Source organism: Theobroma cacao, chromosome 10 (genome assembly GCF_000208745.1).
Source record: "Theobroma cacao cultivar B97-61/B2 chromosome 10, Criollo_cocoa_genome_V2, whole genome shotgun sequence".
Lineage (NCBI taxonomy): Eukaryota > Viridiplantae > Streptophyta > Magnoliopsida > Malvales > Malvaceae > Theobroma > Theobroma cacao.
Genome location: NC_030859.1, coordinates 6,973,468 through 6,997,407, shown reverse-complemented (window position 1 = coordinate 6,997,407; position 23,940 = coordinate 6,973,468). Strand labels below are relative to the sequence as shown.

Here is a 23,940-nt window from a genome sequence, read left to right as displayed (position 1 = left end):
TTTTGGTAAATTACAAATATTTTATGGTTTAAGAAATAAATTGGAAACATTATGAAATGGGTTGAAATTTGTTGTTTAAACTTGCCTCCATTTTACTCTCCTTTAGATAGTTATGATAATGTCTGTTTACTCATTGAGATTTTATAATCTCACCACCCTCATTTCCACCCATTTCAGGTTCAGTATAGACTGTAGATAGCTGATCTCATTGAGGACTACCATTGGATCTGCATTTTCTAAACCGTAGGTTCACAGTCCTCTTTACTTTTGTTTATTCGAGGGCCCTCTTGTTATTGTAAATTAAATTAAATATTTTGGCTTACTGTATTTCAGTATGTATAAATTTATTTAGCTTTTACGCTATAAAAATTATTCACGTATAACTCTATAAATATTATTTTATAAGAAAATAGAATATTTTCCTTAATATTTTTTTTTATTTTCTTATTATATTCAAATAATCGTAATTTCGTTTTAAATGAAGATTTTAGACTTTTAAACTCATTTTGAATATGAATTATGTGTTTTGTACTTGTATATTACGTTTTAGCCAATTTCGAAATTTTTGAAAAAAAAATGACCAAAATACCCCTGTGTGGTGAAAATTTTATTTTGATTGTTTTTGATCTAAAATAGTATATATTCTCTAAAAACTCGATATTTAACAATGATTGCTCACAGGAAAGGAAAGAAACTGATATGTAAGCCTTGCGGGGTTCCGGTTGGCATTTCGGATAATGAGTGTCAATCGGGACGTCGGGCGATTGTCATGGGCCTGAGGGAGGTTCCGGGTCGTGACATAGGTGATCTTAGATAGAAGATTATTATTATCTTTTGTTATTATGAATATTTATTCAAGAGGTTTCTTTGAAAAACTCAATTATCTTTCTATTGTTCCAACACAATCAACCCTATTCTAGCCTTAATTGTTGAGTTCTAATTGCCCTAAACCTTTTGGCTACATCACTGTTACTACGATTTCATCAACTTGCCAACCACAGTTTTTAGTTTACCCAAAAAAAAAAAATAAACTTGGCAACTACCCAATGAGTAGTAGCCACACGTTTTAATATTCATCCTAAGAATGAAGATTATCAAATACCTAATGTGTGAGAATAATATTAATCTGATCACAATCATAATTTGAGAATATTATCAAAAGCAATCCTAGGAATGAAGATTGACTTGATCAAATCTTGCCACATATTCTCATTTGTTTCTTTTTCTTGCTTGATATCCTGTTTTCCTTTATGGGAAGTCCATTATTTTCATTTCTCTTTTAAGATAATTACTATATGTGTTTGATGAACTTAGCTATCACAAACTTGCAATCAAAAAATTGTAGATTATGGTATGCTAATGAAAATTCATTTTAGAAAGTGGTATTCTTAAACTATTGGAAAGCTAAGAGACAGGACTACGGCTTTCATGTTTATCACTTTTCTCAGTTCGGCCCAGATAGAGGAGAAAATCATGTCACAATTTGATTGAGTGAAGCAGAGAGCATATTGGGAGACAACAAGTTGGAGGCCGTAGCACCGCACAAATATCTCGGGCAAATTAAGTCCAAACTTTATAAGAAGTAGGTCTTTTAAGAGGTTATTTAAAGGCACCTTTGAAGCAATTGAAAGCCATAATAAAACTAGGGTTTCTTTGAAAACAAGTGGCCACAAAACACTCACGAAAGCAAGAAAGATTGTGCAAGATTGAAGATTGAAGATCTTATAAATCTTTAGTTTTCTATTCTTTTTCCTTTTATTCTTTGGTTTTTTATTTTTGAATTGTTACTATGGTTAAATTTCTTTGGTTTATGCTTTTATTATTCAGTATGAACAAATTTTTCTATCTAAGATTGCAATTGTACTTAACATGTAATTTGAATACTTGATCTCTCTTTTGCTTATTATCAATGGAATATGAGTTGTTTATTCTAATTTTGTATTTAATGCTTCTAATTGCTTGATCACCAATTATATTATTTTGAATATTTAAATACAGCTTGACGAAGGGAATTTAGATTAGGTCATGAATGGAATAGTATGTGTTGAAATTCACTTAATTGATTAAGTTATTTGATTTTTACATAAGATAGACATAAACCTACATGTCACATGTAGCCAAGATTAGAGTACAAACTTAATGAATTTTTCTTTAGTTGAATTTACATAAACATATAGTAAATTAATTAGGAGAGATATTTTTATAAGAATCTCAACAGAGACTTATAAATAAATTGGAACTCTTGGTTAGCAACTCGATCTATTAAAATAAGTTTAGGGAGAGAAAGAGGATTCAGATGAAGTATTGAGGAATATTTTAATCCTAAGTTTTTTTTTAATTGAATTTTTCTAGTAACATTTTGCCAATTAACTTTTAGATTTAATTTAGTTATTATTTAATTTTAGTTTTGCTTTTAATTAATCACTTTAATTCGATTGTTTAAATAAGATTTATGTTGTGTTAATTTTTGTATTTAGCAAAAGTTAGGACAATTTTTTTTGGGATTCGACACTCTACTTACTATTATATTACTTTATTACGATGCAAACACTTGCGTGATAAAATAGACAACAGTTTGACCTTTCAATGCCTATGTCCTCTCCCTTAATAGCATAAAGAGTTTGAATCCATTATTAGCTTGCCTTTTCAATAAGGTCAAACATAACTTTTACAACATGTCTTTTGCAGGATCAGACGTAACCTTTACAATTTTACCTTTTGCAGGATCAAGTGTAACCTATACCAAGACACTGACTTTTCAAGTTAAAGCACAACCTTTACACAAGAAAAAGTCTTTTAAAAGATTAGGCAAAACCCCTTTATCTCTTGCTTGGAGGTACAACCAATACAAAAGTGGATTTTAGTAAATCACAAATTAAAAACCTTTAAAAAGGTTGATAACGAAGTTTAGGTTTACAATAGAGAGAGCTTTCACAAAAATAAATATGATCAATGAAGGTCTAAGCTTAAGAAAGATCAGCTAAAGAGTAAAGATGCGAACTTTAAGCTCTTTATTTATTCAAAGATAGGGATTTTTTGCTCACAATTGTTTCTCTTGTTTTTTTCGCTTTTTTCCTTTTCAAGGATGATTCAAAATCTTTCAAAATTCTATTTTCTCTTTTATTTTTTTAACATCTTCAAGATGTATATTTATAGTCTTTGAGATTATCTACCCATTAGTAAGTTCTGAATAGTTTCTTGCACGTTTAAGCCAGCTTGCAAAATTCTCACTTATATAAATTGATTCCTTGTAGTTGAGTTGCTGGTTCTTCACAAAATCTATAGCTTTCTGTCTTTGAAGAATCAATTCTTCTATTTTGAGGTGTTGATTATTTTACATTTAGGCGTAAAGGTGACACATTTGTAATCTTGGAGTATCGATTCTTTTGCTTCAAGGTGTCGATTCTTTACTATAGACTAGCATCAAAATTTGAATTCAAGATTGAATTTTGCCAATCCACTTGTGTCTAGTTGTGTCTTGCCTTTTTTGGTCACCAAGTTTATGAGTTGTACTTTTGGTGCTTTAAGAACATACTTTTTCTCCTTGCAAAATCGATTCTTTCTTTTTTGCTTTTCTTTTTTTGCATGTTGTCTCTCTAGAATTGATTCTTTGTCTCTGATGTGTCAATTCTTCACAAATCCTAAAGCTTCTATCTTCTAAGAACTGACTTCTCCTTTTCTCATTATCGATTCTTTACTGTTGATCTTTGCTCGAAAACTGACTTCTTCTCCATAATTGATTTTTCCCGTAATCAAAGAAATATATTTTGCTTTCTTTTCATTTAAGAATCAAGTCATTTCTTTTGAAAACTTGATCTTTGGGCTAACATATTTAATTTTGAAAATAAAAGATTTTTTGAGAAAATTAAGAAAATGAACATCCATATTAGAAATATGCTCAAATAATTAAAGCATTTCAATATATTTTTCTATTAAGTTCAGCTTTAACAATTCTTGGAGGATTTTCTTCATAGCAAATAATATTTTTCACTTTCAAAGCTCATTAAGTTCAATTAATTTTTTCATGTCAAAACAAGAATAAAGCTAATATTATAGATAGGCTAGACAAGGACACTAGCCAAGCTTATAAATACCCCATTATGTTCATTTGTAAAGCACACAAAGTTTGGGAATAAAATCTCATTTCTCTTAAACTTTCTTTTCTTCTTTCTTTCTTATTTCTATTGCCTTTATGTTGCTTTAAAAACCTTTGTGTTTTTCATTGGTTTGTTGGATTTAAGGTTATCTTGAGCTCGATGTGAGGTGTATCTCAAAGTTCAAGTTGTTTATAGTTGAGTTAAAGTCTCAGCACATTAAACTAACATGTTTTCTCATGTGCAAGTCGAAAGAAAGATTAATAGCCTTGAGTTGGATGAAGAAGAAAAAATGAGAAAAACATTTTCTAGGATTCAAACTTGAGAGCTTTACTATCATGTTAAGTTGGATTATTGATTGCTAAAAAAGGTTTAAGTTGTTTTCATATTTAAATTTTAACACGCCTTTCACATGCAAGTCTGGTGATTAATGATTTATATGCTTGCATGTGCAACAAAGTGAAAAAAAAATGTGCAAGTTGAAGAAGGATTAAAGAAGTATTATATTTTATAGTAGGGGAAATTATTGCTTAAAGAGAAGGGTGGAGATAAAAAGAAAAATAAGAAGAACTAGAAGAAAGGTTGGTCAAGGTTAATACCGATAGTGTTTATGCTGTACACATGAAAGTTGTAATTGGGATAATTATAAAGGATGATCATGGAAGAATCATGGCTAGTGAAAGAAGGCTTACAAATGCGAATTTTACTTTGGTAGTTGAAGTAATAACTATGAGAGAAGGAAACAAGTTATCTAGAAAAGGCAAAGGTTAAAAAAGTTATTTTAGAAACATATTCAAGAATCTTGGATGAATACTTGAAACCGAGACAAGTTTGTCAAGATTGGAGATTACTACCTTTAATAAAAAAAAATTCAAAGTTATATAAAGAATTTTGAATAAGTTAAGGTCAATTGTGTTAAGTGTGAGGCAAATTAGGTTGTAGATTGGATGGCAACTTAATCAAGAAAAGGGATGTGCCTTTCAAATTGGGTTAATAACCTTGGTCCTGCTTGGTGCATATATTAAAAAAGGCTAAATGCTCAAATTGAGGCTAAACATTTGGACACTTTTTCAATTAAGGGCCAAACGTTTCATTTGTAATAATCAAGGGCCAAACGTTTTTGATTCCTTATAATTAATGACCAAGTTGACAAGTGGATGGAGCGTGTATTACATGCTACAGAAAAATCGCATGAGTTAATGACATGGCAGTTGACTTGACATGTTATCTAAACGACGTTGTTTTGTTCTCAATCTTATGTTTAATTTTTCCCCAATTTCACCCGTTCTGCTTCAGTTACTCTTCGATCCAAGTCTCTTCTCCTCATAGATGAGCACGTGCACGATAACTAGTAAGGCGATACCAACTCATGACATTGAATATTATGAAATGTGTTAACTCGTGTTTGAAGCATACAAGACAAATGCCAATCACTGTTCTGATCTAGTTCATTAGAGACATGTTCCAGCATTGTTTCCATAAGCGACACGAGTATGGTGTTAAAGTTTCCATGCCCTGTAGGCCTTTGGCTATCTTTTGGTTGAGTTACAACTTCAATGAAGCACATAACTTTATAGTTAAATCTATCGATTGAGTAGATGATTTGTATATGAAGTGTTAGCCATTTCCATTAGATGTTAACTTTTTAATGATTTGTATGAAGTGTTGATATGCTAGGATTTGTATAATTTTTGGGTATTTGTGAACTTCTCCTTAGAATATGAAAATATGTGAGAGGTCAGGCCTGTATAATGTGTTGTTAAACATCATGGTCGAAAAAGTTGTTCTATGGCATGTCAAAAAAAAATTATGTTGTTATACGTTATTTTTTAATATTTGTTACGCGGCATGTTGGGAAATGTTATTGTTACTTTTTGTGAAAAAAATATTGGTAACGCCGTGTTGAAAAGTGTAATGTTACAACCATGTTTTAAAATTTAGTTGTGACGCGTTATGTTGAAAATAATTGTTACACGCCATATTGAAAAATATAATTTTTGCACGCTATATTAAAAATTTAGTTGTTACATGACATGTTGAAAAATGTAGTTGTTATACGTCATGTTGAAAATTTAGTTGTTACGCGTCATATTAAAAAATTTAGTTGTTATACGTTATGTTGAAAAATGTAATTGTTATATATCATGTTAAAAAATACAGTTGTTACATTTCATGTTGAAAATTTAGTTGTTGTTATGTTTTATGTTGAAAAATGTAGTTGTAACACGTCATGATAAAAAAGTTGTTATAAACCATACCATAATTTAAACCGTTTTAACTTGACATAAAAGACTTTCTAACAAAACTACATTTTCGTATCTTACACGACAAGATAAATGATGCCTGATAAATTAATGGTGACAGATACCCAACTGGAGGGTGAGACGGTGGAAAGGGAAAACGATTGGAGATAAGAAGTGGATTGGATAGGAGAGGAGGTAGAGTGTAAGTAATTTGGATCAATGGTGGGAAAACTAAAATGATGAAAAATTTTAACCAATGAGAGTAATCAAAAAAGGGAAAACAAAATCATTTTTGCCTAGACAAAATGGCATCGTTACCAAAAATCCAATTCACCTATCACGTCAAAGGCAAAAATCCAAGTAAACGTCCACATCATGCGTGCGTCTATCACGCACTAGACACCTTGTACCTTAGTCTTTAATTGTAAGGAACTAAAAATATTTGACTCTTAATTGTTACAATTGAAACGTTTAACCATAAATTGACGAAAACCTAAATGACCTCAAATTGAGCATTTAGTAATTAAAAAATGATGAACTTCCAACTCTATTTGAAGACATAAGAGTGATTTAGGATGAAAAAAAAGAAGGTATCACACCTCATACTTGTATTTTATGATCTTTAAAGTTTTATCATGTACTACTATGTTATGTTTTATTAAAAAGAGTTTTTATTCAACTAAAAAAAGTATTGCACAATCCAATAAATTAGACACTAAAAAAAATATTAAAATGAGAGAAACACACTTTATAGATTCAAACTTGAGGACTATGATAATGTATTAAGTTGAGGTGATTGATTGTCCTGAGTATGTTTGATAAGGAATGTAATATCTAATATCAATAGTTAAATAGGTTGTAAAATCTTAAAAATCTCATTTGTGATGAATTTGCTACAATGACAAAAACAAGTAAAGCTTTGGGATTACAATTGTTTCAATCACATTGTCAAAATAGGCCTTAGTAATAGAACTTGTAACTGGAGGAAGGAGGATAAATGCTTATTTGGTTCTTTTTTTTTTTTTTCAGTTTATCTACCTCTTAAAAACAAAAGTCAAGCCAAACATAAATTTTGAAAAACTCTTAAAAAAAATAATTTTTTTAAAAAAAAAAAAAAAAAAAAAAAAAAAAAAAAAAAAAAAAAAAAAAAAAAAAAAAAAATTTTAAAAATTAAATTATTAAATTTTAANTATCAAACATAAATTTTGAAAAATTAAAAAAAAATAATTTTTTTAAAATAAAATAAAGAAAAAAATTTCAGAAAAAGCTCCTATGAAGAGCTTTTTTTTTAAAAAAATATAATTATTAAATAACTTTAATTTAATTTTAAAAATTATTAATTTTTATAAAAACTTTATAATAATTTTTAAATTAAAAAAAAATTAAGTCAAACAGGTTTTAAGTGAAAGAGTAGCTCAAGTAAAAGGGGTTTGATGTCACAAAACGGCTAAATAGTTTGGTAAAAGCACCTTTTCATTTTTTTTTTTATAATATGATTTGAATGTGAATTTTGTCGTACATGTATGTTTTGTGGGATCAATCATTACTCATCATCCTCATCATTTCTTCCAACCAGAATCCCATCTATCCTCCGCTACAAATAACATAACCCATACGTCTCTTCCGTTTTCTCTCTGTCTCTGGACAAAACTTCAAATTTATAAATAAAAAATTTAAAGCAAAACCCAGAAGAGAAGAGAGGAGAAAATTGGAGTCAACAACCGACGGGCATGGCTGCACCGAGGCCGCGTCGATCGGTCTCCGTCAGAGACCCTTCTGACGGTTGCGAAAGGTTGGAGGGTGCTGGTAGTTGGGACGCTCTTGAATGGACCCAAATCGAGGTTTTTTTTTTTCTCTTGAATTCTAGGGTTATCTTTTTGTAATTAATTTATCATCTATGATTAAAAATTTAATTTTAGCCGGTTACGAGGTCGGTTTCGCATGCCAATTTGGAGTTTCTGCTTGAAGCTGAGCGAGTTGTAGAGGAGGTATTGATGAATTTCTTCTCTTTTTTGAATTTTATTTTTCAAATTGAATTCTTGAATTATAGGGTGAAATTTGAAATGATGGTTGTAGCCAATTTGTAATTAAGATCACGCGTTGAAAAGAGAAATTCAAAGACTGTTAATTTAGTATTAAACTGCGAAAGCTGCTGAAGAATCCTGAATCTTCCTCTCCTTTTGTTATATTCTTGATTAGTAGGCAAATGCCTTTAAGATAAAGGTTCTTTTTCTTTGTTTGTTTTTGAAATGTTATGGATAGCATAATGAAAAGTAAAAGCATTTTGGAATTTAATTTTTTCCAGGGCCATGGTGTTGTTCTTGTTAATACTGATGAGGCCGGAACATTGTTTGTTACCAACTTTCGTCTTCTCTTTCTTGTAAGTATATGCATTTTGACATTGTAGTATTTGGTAAACTGTTGCATGTGCATGATTTGACCAACATATGCCAACATCATGTTAGCATGTTGGGTGAGTGAAGAGATTTAGTGTAGCAGCACAGACAAGTATTCTGATATTGCAAACTTGAAATAGATGACATTTGGACATAGCGATTATAGAAAATTAGTTCTAAGCGCCTAACAATTTACTTGATACTTGATATTTTAAGTGATGGAGTTCGGCCTCCAGTTTGTTCAGGCAAATGGGTCAAAAACTTGGTGTATGTCTATGAACTATGCTTTGGTTTTTGTTTAGATTGATCTCAGTCTTACTATCAGAATTAAATGGTTTCACTTGACCATCTGCTTTGGCGTTAGTATCTGTGATGAAAACTGTCAATCTCAATCTAATTTGCCTTAATATTGCTTCAGGAGATGTTAATATGAAATTATTCTTCATGATGGGTATTTATGTCAAGAAGAAAATGAAGATTTTTAACAGAAATGAGTTAAGGACAGGAGGTTGAAGAGAAAAAAAGCATTAGCATCAAAAAGCCATTAGTAGGGATGAGAAATATAATAGTGCTCATATGAGTTAATGATGATAATAAAGGTTGGACAGGGTATTTCATGGCTGCTGTGGACTTCATTATTTCTGTTGCATTTTGCTATACTTCAATGAAATTGCTATTCTTGAATCTCTTTTATGTGTACACCTAGGTAGTACATGTATTTATTCATTTCTGTTACAACTTAAATGTAATTGATCAATTTTCCCCGTTTTCCAAAGAGTGAAGGCACCAGAAATATTGTTCCACTTGGTACCATTCCGTTGGCAACCATTGAGAAGCTCAACAAAATGGTAAGTTATTATTTGTTCTTAAGTTTGGGAACTTTGCATTTTAGATACGGTCAGGAAAGATTGGGCTTACAATGGAAGAAGGAAATTGGGGCAGGGATGGGGGCGTGGGGGAGGGGTTTTAGCATGGGTTCAGAGTTTATTGATAATTATCTCTTTCAGTTATGTTAAGCACTTAAGATGAAATCAATTTGCAATAGGGGGAGAGGCCCAACAATATAGGGCCACAACAACCTTAATACTTAATAGATGTGGATAAGACCACTTAACAAGCTGTGTAAAAAGTTTGTTGGAATCAACCTAAGGGGGTTTTGGACCAAGTATTGGGAAAAGAAGAAAAGCTGTTTCATGAAAATCTTTAGTCTTTTGTGAGAAGATATTTGAGCAGTAAGTTAAATCATGTGTATTTTAGAATTTCATGAGGTCTTATGCACATATTAGGTCAAGTAAAGGCTGGATGTCATCCTCAGTTACTCTATGGACATGTATGTAATGTTTAGGTCTATGTGATCTAAGATTGACTATGTTGTTATCTTCTGCTACGTGAGCTTATTTAACCAATTTGGCTCAGGATACAGATAGGGTTTTAAGCTGCTAGTTCCCTGTCCTATTTGCTTAAGATGCCTAGATATCCAATAGTAGTATGTAACAAAAACAAAAAAAGGACGTGCCATAGCATAGAAAGTGTTTTAGTTTCTAAATTCTTGCATGCTTATTATTGTTTAGACAGGGTTAACACACACACACACACACACACACTCTCTCTTTCCCCGTATGACGTTCTTTTGTTTTCTGACTGTTGGATATTAGTTCCCGCTTATTATTCTTCATTTTTAATGGATAATTTTGATATCTTTTCTTCTTTGGGCCGAATGTGTGTAGGTAGTGAAGATTCAATCAGCTCCTCGACAAACTGACAAGTCTTCATCACGTCGTCTTCTCCAGATCATAGGTATGCTATGGACCTCCTCTAATATCTCAATTGTTTAAAATACAGGGTTCCATTATTTCTGCCTTTGGATGAGTATACTTATTCATTAGGACAGGTGGAGTTGGTAGCAGGGTGTTGATAATATAGGCTAAGTGGTTCCTTTTTTGTAATTAGCAGAGCTTACGGACTTTCTCATTCTCTTGTATCTCAGGTGGGTAGGGTTGCAGATAGAAGGAAAAGTACCAAAATAGTAAACATAATTTAAAAGGTTATCAAAAAGAGCATTGTCCAAATATAGATTAGAAAGCATTCTTTTCCCCTCTCAGGATATGTTTGAAAATTTAAGTTTGAAGGGACATGGGAGTACAGTAAAGGTAGGGGTAGAGGAGAGAGAGAGAGAGAGGAGAGAGAGAGAGAGACAACAATTAGGCTTTACCTTTGATTGTGAAGGGGATCAAGGGTAGAATTTATTTCCGTTATGTGCCAATTTGGAACCAATGTTATAACAGATATGTGCCAGGACCTAATGGAAGGGGAGCAAGAAAACTGTGACTGAATGCCATCAAAGTAACAAAAGATGGTTATATCAATTGAGGTCCACCTTTCTGATTCATATAAAATGTTTATTAAACCATGGCATCCTATACCTAAATGAAACTCTGTACATTGAACCAAATTAGTTTGCGGTTCTAGAAATTAGGTGCTAGTAATTTAATTTTCTAATAATTGTTTTATTATGCTCCTATTGGATTCTGCTTGACTTTTGGTGATGTCAAATACTAGAAAATTTTAATTTTTCTATTTAAACTAAACAACTGTTATTTGTATTAATGACATTGTTTCAGTTGATATGCTAAGGGCAAGAGCTGTTCTGGTCTCACTGATGTGAGGAAGTAGAAAGAGTCAAACAGAACAGAACAGTGGTTAAATTGACGTAGAATTGAAGTTGTGAGCAGAAGTTACACTTTAGGTTTCTGGATGTAGAATTGATGTGACCTTTCAATGAATTTGAATGGCTAGATTACATAGGGACTACTTGTAATCAAGCCCACTAGGCTTGAGTTGCTGTATCATGGTATAAATGGTCTTTTAAACTCATTGTAAGTAGGCTGTCTTATTCTAATATCATATGTTAATGGTTTATAACCCTCAGCTCTATTTTTGTTCTTCCAACTTCAATGCTACATTAAGTTTAACCACTATTCTGTTTTTTTCTTTTACTGTTTCTATTATTGTAGAACGCTCAGCAATTCAATTCTAGACTCTGTTGTTCTAAAAACCATAAACTTACCAATTTCATTTGTACAATCAATAGAAAGGAGCAAAAAATATGGGGAAAAATAGTAACTTTTTCTGTTTGATTATAACATTAAATTCATTTTATTGTCTTGCTCAAAATACGTGATCAAGCAAGGTCATCTTAAATTATAAAGCTGCTCCTTATAATGATATGCTTCAAAAGGAAGTGTAGGACAAAATGGTTGATCTTGAGGGGCACTTGCTGAACATCTCCCCCTCAATCTCTCAATTCTCAACCCAATTTCAATTTATTGTTTTTAAAGTTGTATGCATTTTTGATTACTCATGCATCTTCGAATTAACAACCAGGCTAATTTAATATCTTATACATGCAGTTCTGTTTAATTTTTTATGCAAGCAAGTTTCTATTTGCTTGGGGCCATAGACGCTGCCATGTTAGTTTTCTGATTTAATTGGTGTGGAAATAGTGATGGACCTAATGGCTTCTCTTCTTTTTGCAGGAAAAGATATGAGAGTTATTGTGTTTGGCTTTCGCCCTCGTACAAAGCAGGTCAGTTTTAGTGGTCAATTCTTTGGGCTCTTTATGTATTCTCAATAATTTTGTTTTCTTTTATTTTATTTTTTTTGCACTTGAGCAAGTAGTAGCTGAATTGAATCTACCCTTCCCCAAATCCAAATCCAAAAAAGAAAAAGAAAAAGAAAAAATGATAAAAAAATTTTGGGTTTTGTCAATCGTGCATATGTGCATTTGTTATATCAGAAAGACTTAAAAAGAAATGTAAGAAATTTCGGCAGCTAGTTCTCCATGACTGCAGCACTGCTGCTCTATTATCTCCCTTTGCATATTTGCCTGTTTCAGGCAACTTTTAAGTTTTGTTTTAGGCAACTTTGAAGTTTTGTTTTTGCCTTTGTGTCTTTCTTTTCTCTTTGTTTCTTTTGGAGTTGAGATAATGCAGAGCCCTCAATTAAGCTTGGATCTTAGATTTCGAAGGAAATAAATGAGCTAGAATTAAGTTGAAAGGACTATGAGTCTGTGAAAATTACTTCTAGGCATTAGTTGGCGCTTTAGCCTCTTATAAAAAGAAACTTTTTTGTGTAACTTCTTGGAAAAATGAATATTTTACAAGTGAAAAGGCAGTTTTAACTCCAAATTAGTTATGTTGCATTGTAATTAATTTGGAAAAGAAAGTAGTAAAGCTATTCTATTCTTTGTTATCATGGTTCAGTGATTCAAGTTATTTTATATAAAGAAGTTGATGTGGATGTAATTTTTTATCCATGTAGAGACGTGTTATATTTGATGCATTATCAAGATGTACAAAGCCAGCAAGAATTTGGGATCTTTATGCATTTACTTGTGGACCATCCAAATTCACTAACCCAAACCCAAAGGTGCGATTGCTGAATGAGTACTTTCGCCTTCTTGGGAAAGGCTTCCATCGTGCATCAATGAATATGATCGAAGATGGGTCATTTACATTGTCTAATGATTTGTGGAGAATAAGTGATATGAATACCAACTATACAATGTGCCAAAGTTATCCATTTGCGTTGATTATTCCAAAAAATATAAGGTAAAATATTGAGTTCCTTTGAGTAGAGAGGAAGAAGAAAAAGAAATTAGATCCTCTCATTCCTCTTTTTCTTTTTTGAATTACATCAATTGGGGATAAAGCTGATTTCATATTTTTGATAGAGCTAAGGAACTAATTTTTATGACTGGCTACTAATACTAGTGATGAAGAAGTGATCCAAGCTTCAACTTTTCGTGCAAGGTGTAGGATACCTGTAGTCTCTTGGTGTCACCCTGGTATGCAACAGATTTAGTTGTTTTCATTTATTATTATTATTTTTTGAATGATATGTGTCCTTACCTATTTTGTGATATGCATGGTGAATAACAGGAACTGGAGCAGTTCTTGCACGTTCATCACAACCTTTGGTTGGTCTTATGATGAATATGAGGAGGTATTCCCAAGTTTTCAATTAACCCCCAAAGCCCTTGAGTGAAATAAATTTGATATATATTGCATAATAAAGTTTAATAAGATAATGGTGCAAGATGAAATTAATGTCTATGACAAGCAACTTATTATTTGTTTCTCTCAAGGCTCAGAATATGAAGCATCTGATTGTTTCTTGTTATGATTCTGCCATAGTAACACTGATGAAAAGTTGGTTGCTGCGCTTTGCACTCAACTTGTTGATGGAAAGGGTTCAAGGAGGTACACCTTTCGTTCATTCTTTCATGATTTCATAGGTTGTTTTTCTTTATCATAAGTATCAGCATCTACTTTCTTACTGTAAGCCACTCCTGGAATAAGAAGTGCATATTGAATTAAAATTAATTGTACATTTGGTACCTGATTTTTGGCAAAATTTACAAATTGGTACCTGATGTACAATTTGCACCTTGAACTTTCAAGTCATGTACCATGTTAATCAAACTCTAACACCACAGTGAACACCATATGGAGCCGTCAAGATGCGTTTCAACTTCAATTATAAAACTATATATTTTATTTTACTTGGACAGTAAAATCCTGCCCAAGTTCGGTCAATTTTTGGATGCCACTTAGCATCCATATGGGATTCATGTGGAATTTTCACAAAATATTTAGCAATTTTATATAAACACGTGATGGAAACATGTCACAATTATTATATTGGTTAAATGCCACATAGGCAAGCTAAGTTAACAGTGTTAGAATTTGGATTTTACTATTTGAAAATTCAGGATACGAATTTATATTTCACTATACATTTATTTTCTTTAGGTACCGATTTGTATATTTCACTATAGTTTTAGTACCAAATATGTAATTAACTCAATTTAATTTGTTTATATATTTTATATTCCATTAGGTTTTACAATGATGGCTCATTTTCATCATAACATGGGACCTTGCTCATAGAGAGAGCTCCTTATTGTTTATGTGGAATCAATTATTTTACAATATGCCTTAATGATGAACATATGCTTTTAAACATAGGTTAATTATACATTTGGTATGTCGACTATAGTCAAATGTTTGATTTAGTATCAAAAGTTTCAAAATGCGCAATTGGATATTTGAACTTTACCTCCTTTAAACATGTTGCAGTTCCCACTAACTCTGTTTAGTCAAAGTATGATTTATTCTAGATAACTAATAAAATTTGCCACGTGTCCATACAATGCCATACCATATTGCACATCATTAATGGACTCCATAATATGTCAATAGTGGAATTTTTCTTCCTTTGACCCATGACGTACCAGTGACCTCACAGGTGACATGGCAAAATGATGTGGCATTCTATGGACACATGGTGTACTTTTTATCGGCTATATGGGACACATTATACTTTGGCCTAATAGAGTTAGTGAGATGTGCTATATTGTTAACAGAAGCAAAGTTAGAATACCTAATTGTGCATTTTTAGACTTAAGGTACCAAATTGAGTATTGGACTGTAGTTCAGGCATTTAATACATAATTATCCCTTTAAATTTTTAATGGTGTGTTACTTTTGGCTGTTGGCCAATTGGTGAAAATAATTTTCTTAGAACTGTAGTGTTACCTTTATTTTCATATTATTCTTTTTTCCATTTAGGAAGCTTTATATTGCTGATGCAAGACCAAGGAAAAATGCATTGGCAAATGGAGCAATGGGAGGTGGCTCAGAGTCATCTTCAAATTATTTTCAATCTGAGGTCTGTATAAGGTTCGAGCTTGCAAGTTTTGCATCTCTTCCTCATGAAATTTGCCATTATAGTTTTTAGTAATCTCTACTTCTTTGTTCTTCTTGTCAGATAGTTTTCTTTGGGATCGACAACATACATGCGATGAGAGAAAGTTTTGCTCGGCTTAGAGAATATTTAGATACTCATGGCGCCGCATCATCAGATGGAATGTCATCATTCTTGGTTAGTACTGCAATCCTAATCCTATGAAGATCATAAGCCCTTACTATTTTTAAAATGCATCGACAAAACCTTTCCAGACCAGAAGTGGATTTAGCCAGAGTCATGATTGATATTTGATGCATTAAGGCTACATTTGGAGAGCATGAAAATGCTATTTGGAAAACCTTTTCAGCATTTTCCCATATTTGGAAGGGGGAAAAGACAAAAGTGGGTGTAAAAAAATTTTTTGGGAAAATTTTTTTTTGGGTCAATGGATCCAATTCCATTAACCCATGAAATTTGTCTTATGCCCTCTAAGAGCGTAAGACAATATCCCAAAAATAGAGCCTCCACCTCAATACTCACTTCCTCTCACCTGTCAAACCCATCTCCCGCGTGTCTCCATCAACACTGGCAATATCTTTTCTCCATCATCAACCGCACTGTTAAGCCCAACTTTGTCCCACTTTCGACCTCCTCATTCTTCAAAACTTATTGTCTCCTCCATAAACTCCCTTGCTAATAAGCAGATGTAGTTGCCCCTTTCCCTCCTCTTTTTCTCCACCAACTCATGACGAGCGCACTCAAATCCCCTCATTTATCCTTTAAACTCCGTTACCTCCTCCCCCAAAAATCATATCTGTAGCCCCACCTCTCCTCATAACAGTAGATATTTCAAATAATTATCAGGTTTTTTTGGTTTTCTACTTTTTAAGTTTTTCAAGTGCTGGGTGCTTTTAAAGAAGATTTCTAATAAAAAAGGGATTTTTATTTCATTTTTTATCTTCTTTGTTGCAAGTGGAGGAAAACTCAGTAAGGATGATTTTGTAGTTTATTGATTCATTAACTTCACAAGTGGGTTTGGATTGAGACAAACTGTTGAGTTATGAGATTATTGTTTGTGTTATTTTCCATTGATTCATTGTCTTTTTGTTGATTTTATTTTAGCTTTAATTGAGTTTCTTCTATGATTAAGGATGGTTGTGATAGAATGATAGTTGCACTGGTGACGATGGAAGAATTTTCAGTGAGTTTACCAAACATCAGAAAGTATTTGCTATTCAAAGCACCAAACAATATAAATTGTTATCCTTTCAGAAAAATATGGTTGAGGAAAAGAAGTTTTCCCAGAAAGCATTTTCATGCTTTTTAAATGGAGCCTAAGTTGGTAAACATTTGTAAAAGCATTCATGTACTCAATAAGTATGGGTATGGTACACTTCAATACACTTATGATGTATTTGAGCCACTACCTAATTGAAATCTGGTTAGCTTCTAATTACCTAGAAAACACTTTTAATATATTCTTTACAGGTTTCAAACTTAAATAATATAAATTATTAAATTTTATTTTATTTTAATTGTTTAGGAATTTAAAATTTTCACATTAAACTAAAATTTTAAAGAATTTATAAAAATTTCATTATCTTCCTTGTATATTCAAAAATATAAAATAAATGGTATGTTTTGACTATTATGCATTTAAAGAATGTGTGCACATTAAATTAATATGAATGTGCATATATGAACACTAATACAAAATTTATTATATATATCTATGCATTATGTGCAAATATATGTTATCTATTATTTCTAAAATATTAAATTATTTTTTATTTATGCAAATAATAAAAAATATTTTGTGTATATATGAAGTTGAACAAATAAAACAACTTCATTGTTCATAAAAATATTATACTTTTATTTTAAAATGTCACTACAATTGTTTTACTTGATACTGATAAATTTTAATTAATTTTAAAACTTTGTACTAGTATCTTATAATTTGACTCGGTTCTTTTGATTTAAAAAATTAAGATTTTGATTCATGATATTGGTCTTGATTAGATAATTATGTGCTAGACCTTCTTGCTAGAGAAATTATAGACCAACAAGTTTTTTGCCTAGATCAAATGTTAGCTGATAATTCCTTTTTCTAAATTCCAAGGGTATAATACTATGAACTTGATTTCCCCTTGTTAAGAATAAATCTATTCAATGATTTATCATGTTGAGTTTTAGTTTGTAGTATATTGAACTTGAATCTGTTAGTATGCTATGTGGTTCCCAGTGTTTGGTCATTCCTATTTTTTAGGGTCTTTGAAGGTGGTATAAATGATAAATATTTTGTTGACAAGAATTTTACTTGAAAGTTTATAAAGTCTTGTCAACTATGTTTAAACATAATAGTATTGTGGTGAACATCTAATCTATGGCAATTTTAACTTACAGAGACATGGGGGTTGGACTTGGGGTGGGGGAAATCTCAGCAGTATGTCTGCTTCAGTATCGACCCTTGGTGACAGTGGTTGGTTAATACATGTTCAAAGTGTCTTGGCTGGTTCAGCTTGGATTGCTGCACGCGTTGCTTTGGAGTCAGCATCGGTGCTTGTGCATTGCAGGTCAGAATTCTTTAAATGTCATACCTTCATCTATTGATCATTTAAATGTTTGTTGCATTTGAGTATTATTTATTTTTAAATTTGATTTAAGAATATACTATTTCTGTCCATTCTCTTTAAGATTGTTATTTCTAGGTCATTTACCATAATCTTTGTAACTTAGTGGTCACTACTTGAGCAAGTGAAATGGGTGATTTTTGGTTGAATGGCATTGGCATTATTGTTTCTTCTGCTCTGATAAGGTCTAAATATTCTTGCTTACATATCAGTGTTTAATTGGGGGAATCTGTGTCAAAGTACTGAACTGGGTCTAGGTTTAACATGAGATGTGGAGGAGTTTATTCATCTACACAAGGTGTTCTTGTATTTGCATGGGTTTAAATGACATGACAGATGTATTATCAAAAGTCAATTTATCGCATGAGCAAGTTTTAGCAAAAGGTATGGTCCTAATTCCATAGATGACCCCTTGAACATGAACTTTGTGACATGGGCCTTATGTCTTTTATTTGGTGCAAACAAGTGTTTGAACTTTTCTATTTTGTTTAATTGAGGCTGTTCACATAAATGTGTTTAACTGGTGCTGAGTTGGCTTAAATTGAAATCTAAAAGTTAAATTTGAAAAAAAAGAAAGAAAAGAAAACATGTGGAAAGCTTGTCTATAATCCAATCCCAAGCCCAGTAGAAACCTCAAGGCAAAATTTGATTGTGATAAAAAATGCAACTCAGACTCAATTTATCTTAGAAAATTAATTGAGGAAAAAGATAAAAAGGGTGTTCTAGCTTTCTCGCCTTATCAGTCCATGGCATATGCCCTGAGGCCACTACCAGGCTCATCTTCCCTTTCCCCCTACCAAAAGAAAATGTTGCAACCCTCCAACATCCTCACTCATGCCAACAACTACCATTTGATGATGTGAATGCCATTACATTTGTTGTTGTTTACCTTCTCTTTCTTTTCATTTCATATACAAATACACTCAACAGTTAGCTTGTTAATTTAGTTGTCTATTTTGGTGTTTTTTACTTGTGCCTGGGCTGTTTTACTGTGCAGCGATGGATGGGATAGAACAAGTCAGCTGGTTTCACTTGCAAACCTGATGCTTGATCCGTATTACCGAACATTCACAGGTTTTCAGGTATTTTTCTGAACAAGGATCTTCTTGTTAACCACCAACCCCACTCCCACTGCCGTTCATGCTTTTGGATTCTATATCTCTCATTCGCAGCATTACAACCCAAGGCTGATTATTATATGTACTAGGTTTTCTCTGTACCTTTCTTGGTTCATATTTGTTGAATGGGACTTCATCACATGTTTGGCCTTACTTTAAAATCAATAAGTGTCATCAACCGACACCTCAAATGTTGTGGTTTTGCAGTTTAATTTCACTTGGTCACCTCCACAGTTGATGCTGATATTTTTTTAGTGCCCTGGCAGCTTGGAATAACTACTTACCCAGATTTTTCTTAAATTCTGGACTTTTTTTCTGGATGCAGGCACTTGTTGAAAAAGATTGGCTAGCTTTTGGTCATCCATTTTCAGATCGTGTGGGAATGCCAAGCATATCTGGAACTTCGTTTGAATTAACCAGACAATCTTCTACTGGAAGTTTTTCATCATCACCCATGCGTCAATCTTCAGGATCATTCACACCTCAAGCTTCTAATTCATCTCATGCACAGAACAATTATTCCCCCATATTCTTGCAGGTTCTTGTGCTGAGATATATTCATGGTTATTCAATCAATGACATAGCATGTGTTAATTTTCACATTTAGTGGACTTCTAAAATTATAAGGAAAATGATTATGATTTTTCTGAGGTTTTAGTGAAAGTTCTTACCCTCCATTAGTTTGAAAAATAGCCTCTGTCCCCCCTCAAAAAGAAAAAGTAAGAAAGTGAAGTAGCTGTTAAAAAAGTTGGAGTATGCTCTAAAAAGGGATGTCATATGAAATACTTTTTTAATGCCATTATTTTTGTTGGTGGGGGCAAAGGGGTTTTCGAAACTAGTGGGGTGTAAATGTATTTTAACTAAAACCTTAAGGGGCTTGTATTTTGCCCAAATTATAATTAATAAATGTTTTGTTATGCTGATATAAGTTGATGATTAGTTATGAATTGCTATATGAAAAGTTGTGTTTTATAAGACTTCATTTTAGTTGTTGTGATTGGACATCTGCTTGTATTGCAGTGGGTTGATTGTGTTTCGCAGTTGTTGAGGATGTATCCCTTTGCTTTCGAGTTCTCTTCAGTATGTATCTTTTTTTTATGCATGACATTCTTTTATCCTGTTTCTTTATGGTTATTCTTTGCTTTCTCTCTAGTTAATGGGATTTTCTTTTTTTGGATAAATAGTTAATGATATATTCACTTTATGGTGATTCAGACTTTCCTGGTGGAATTCTTGGACTGTGTTCTTTCATGTCGTTTTGGAAATTTCTTGTGTAACAGGTAATTTCCCTATCATTAGCATTAAGCCTGTATGTGCCAACTTCAATTTTGCTTTATAATGAATTTGAGAAATGCAAAATGAGAAGTGGGGGGTGTGAGGGAAAAAATGGTGCAACAAACACTTGGGGGCCTATAGAGGCAGTACACATGTGATCATTGTCAATTCTATATATTTGGTACTGTTATGAAACTCAAAGTAATTCCTTGTTTACAGGAATTAACATACATCTTTGTTTCTGAATGTCCTTGATCAAGACCTTGCAAATGATTTAAATTTTTTTAAGATACACTAGACAGAGATAACATAATATCAGTGTTGCAAAAATTGAAAAGGACCCAACTGGATGGCTGGACCAGTTGAATTGGAACCGATGGCCTGTCTGGTTCGATAAGGGAGGCAAACTGCCCTGAAGTTGAACCGGTCTAAAACTGGTTTGATCTGGATAATCAGTTAAACTGGCCTTTTGGTTAAAAATTTTGATTTGAATTATTAATTTTAATTTTTTTGTAAGTGGCAAGATTTGAATATTTACCCTCTTTGTTGTTAGTTAACGCTCTAACCATTTAATTAAATGTCTCTTTTAAAATCTTTTTATCATATTTAATATACATTTCATGGTCTTTTAACAAATAGAGGTAGATTGAACCGATCAGTTAAACTGGTCGAATTGGAAAGTGGTGGCACCACTGGTTCAATCCCTGATCTGGTTTTTCAACCATTGCATATTATCAAGCATGTGTTAAGCAATATAGGCACTGCACTTGGTGATTATGTTGGGTTCATTCCACATGATGTTGAGAAAACTAGTCATCTCTATCCTTATCCTTCATCTAATATAATATCACCATTCTTTTCATAATTTTGGTACTTTCATAGGTAAATGTGGAATATTTGTGCATAACACCTGTGGGCATCTTTATTTGGAAATCAATGCGTTTATCATTGCTATTTTTACATTTAGCAAGATCATAAGATGGCATAAATTTGTAACAAAGTTTACGGTTCTTTGTACCTTCCAGTGCATGAGTTCTATATATTGTTTCACAAAATTTTGATGAGCATAAAATTATTTCCTTACTGTTTAACAGTCCAAAAACTGTGATGTTGTATAACTGAGGTAGCTGCAATAGTACATGAAGTTTGTTTTAGACCTTTTGAAGATGACCTTGTGGAGTCAAAAGAAACATTTTCTTTATTTTCTTTCCCTTCAAATTTCCGCCACCCCCTTGCTCATTTCTCGTAATTGTTTGATTTAAATTTTCAGTGAGAAGGAGAGACAACAATGTGGTGTCTATGATGCTTGTGGATGCTTGTGGGCCTATTTGGCTGATCTGCGTTCTTCAGAGGGAAGTTCCCATGCCCATTGTAACCTCTTCTATGATCCATTGAAGCATAATGGGGCACTTTTACCTCCAGCAGCGGCTTTAGCCCCAACCCTCTGGCCTCTATTTCATCTTCGCTGGGCTTGTCCTTCTGAATCCCAAGCTGGTGAGCTCGAGGCTGAATGCAGGAACATGGCTATTAAGTTTTCTGAACTGCGAAAGGTATTAAATCTTACAATTTTTGCCCACTAATCCTTCCCTCTGGTTAACCAGAAATACATCATGCACTGGAATAGTTGGAAACATGTAACAGCATTCACTACGCACAAGCTTTTTCAGAATTATTTATTGGGTGTTTTAATGCCAACAGGCTAAAGAAGCTGCTGAAAAGAAAGCCAAGGAATACTCAGTAGCCATGGAAACATTGAATGTAGAGTTACGAAATGAGAAACAGGTCAGCAAATCAACAGTGATCTTGGCCAATAGAGCCAGCAAGGAAAGTGCAGCAATAAAGCGAGCTGTACAGTCGCTGGGGTGCAGAGTTAACTTTACAAGTAGTGGTGATTGTACTGTTGATGTTGAAAGCAATCCAACTGAAACCCCACAAAATTTTATGTGTTCTCCTTCCAGAAGAGAATCTGATGCTATGATGGGACATGATGAGAAAACAGATTTATCTGTTTCAATTACAGTTGTGGCAGATAATAATGTTTCCAGCAGTCCATTTGGTCAAGTGTGTGAAACTTTATGTCCTTTGCGTACAAGGGATGGGGGCTGCCGTTGGCCAGATGCTGGTTGTGCTCAGCTTGGTAGTCAGTTTGTAGGACTGAAGGCAAATTTTGATGCATTTGACCAGCTTTCTATTGATGATGATTATTTTCAGTCTGAATGAGAATTTGGATTTGTAGCTAAGTTGATGGTACATAATCAGTTTTTGCCTCAATAATTGGATATGAGGTTCTTTTCTTTATTGAAGAAAGTAGAGTTCACAGGTTTGTTGCAAGAAACTGGAGATTTTGGCTCTCTTTTTCAGAAGCAGCCTAGAGGTGTGGCATAACGATAGTGACCCTTGCTTTTTGGATGGGTCTCGGGATATGTACAGAGAATGCAGAGTCTATTGTTATCAATCTAGTTTAGATATTGAAGGACCGAAGCAAGAAATTGTACATTCAGGAGGCTATCCTAGGTACCTTTCATAAGGAGGTGCTCTCAGTATTGCTATTACATGACCATTCTTTTCTTGAATAAAGATTAGTTTGTGTACAGATTTCGGAGACTTTATTTGCAACAGTGTCACCCAGCAATCGTTGCATAATGACTGACTCCATACAATTCACTAGTGAAAGTGCCTTGATCTTCATATGTTCTTGCTCTCTCATTATTAAGCTGTTAATACTATTCTTTATTGTAGAATACAAGCTGAGCTATGCCGTGAATGTTTAGAATGAGCCAGGCTGTTCCCAGAGTACAGCAGCGAGAAATTCCAGGTCTCAAATGAAGTCCAATTCAGTTTCATCATCTGCAGTTAAGGGTGAGTAAATGTAAACCGAACCGAATAGAAATGAGTTTGATTGTTTTGGTTCGGTTAGTTTGGTTTTTCGAATAATTCGGTTAAGATAATTCAGTTATTAAAATTAATTCGATTCGGTTTCGATGAGAAAAATTTTTAACCGAACTTAAATGAGGGTATTATTGAGATTTTTCTTGAAAAATAAATCTAAAACTTAAATCTCTTTTCCTCTTTAGTTTCTTTTTAATTATATAAGTATTTATCTTATTTATTATAATTTTTTATTATCATTTTTAATATTTTTGTAGTATTAATTTATTACAAAAAATATAACATAAATAAATCTATACAAAAAAAAAAAAATTATCAAGTTCGGTTTGTGAAAATCGAACCAAACTAACCGAATTAGTTCGGTTTTGATTAGTTCAGTTATTTATATAGTTCGATTCAGTTTCGATTATTTTTAAATATAAGTTCGATTAGTTCGATTATTAGATATTCAAAATCAAATTAACTGAAATAATCGTTTGCACACTCCTATCTGCAGCTATGAGAAGATTATATGTGTAACATAATGCATGATTATCTCCAAA

At 32.6% G+C, this 23,940-nt stretch overlaps 1 protein-coding gene across 1 annotated transcript; it reads left to right on the top strand.

Moving 5' to 3' along the window:
• Window positions 7,864–23,199, top strand: LOC18586627 (phosphatidylinositol-3-phosphatase myotubularin-1). Its single transcript, XM_007010114.2, has 19 exons — window positions 7,864–8,178; window positions 8,257–8,325; window positions 8,643–8,717; window positions 9,510–9,581; window positions 10,461–10,530; window positions 12,270–12,319; window positions 13,054–13,343; window positions 13,506–13,579; window positions 13,674–13,737; window positions 13,929–13,994; window positions 15,366–15,465; window positions 15,565–15,678; window positions 17,890–18,059; window positions 19,114–19,198; window positions 19,560–19,772; window positions 20,255–20,314; window positions 20,450–20,514; window positions 21,780–22,059; window positions 22,208–23,199. The coding sequence occupies exons 1-19, from the start codon at window positions 8,068–8,070 to the stop codon at window positions 22,727–22,729; spliced, it is 2,550 nt and encodes an 849-aa protein (XP_007010176.1). The 5' UTR covers window positions 7,864–8,067; the 3' UTR covers window positions 22,730–23,199.

Bases quoted from the DNA above. Each gene is read 5' to 3' on its own strand.
- LOC18586627 (XM_007010114.2), top strand. From the start codon at position 8,068: ATGGCTGCACCGAGGCCGCGTCGATCGGTCTCCGTCAGAGACCCTTCT. The intron at 12,320-13,053 runs GTCAGTTTTAGT...TTATCCATGTAG, and splicing joins TTCGCCCTCGTACAAAGCAG to AGACGTGTTATATTTGATGC. The intron at 15,679-17,889 runs GTTAGTACTGCA...TTTAACTTACAG, and splicing joins ATGGAATGTCATCATTCTTG to AGACATGGGGGTTGGACTTG.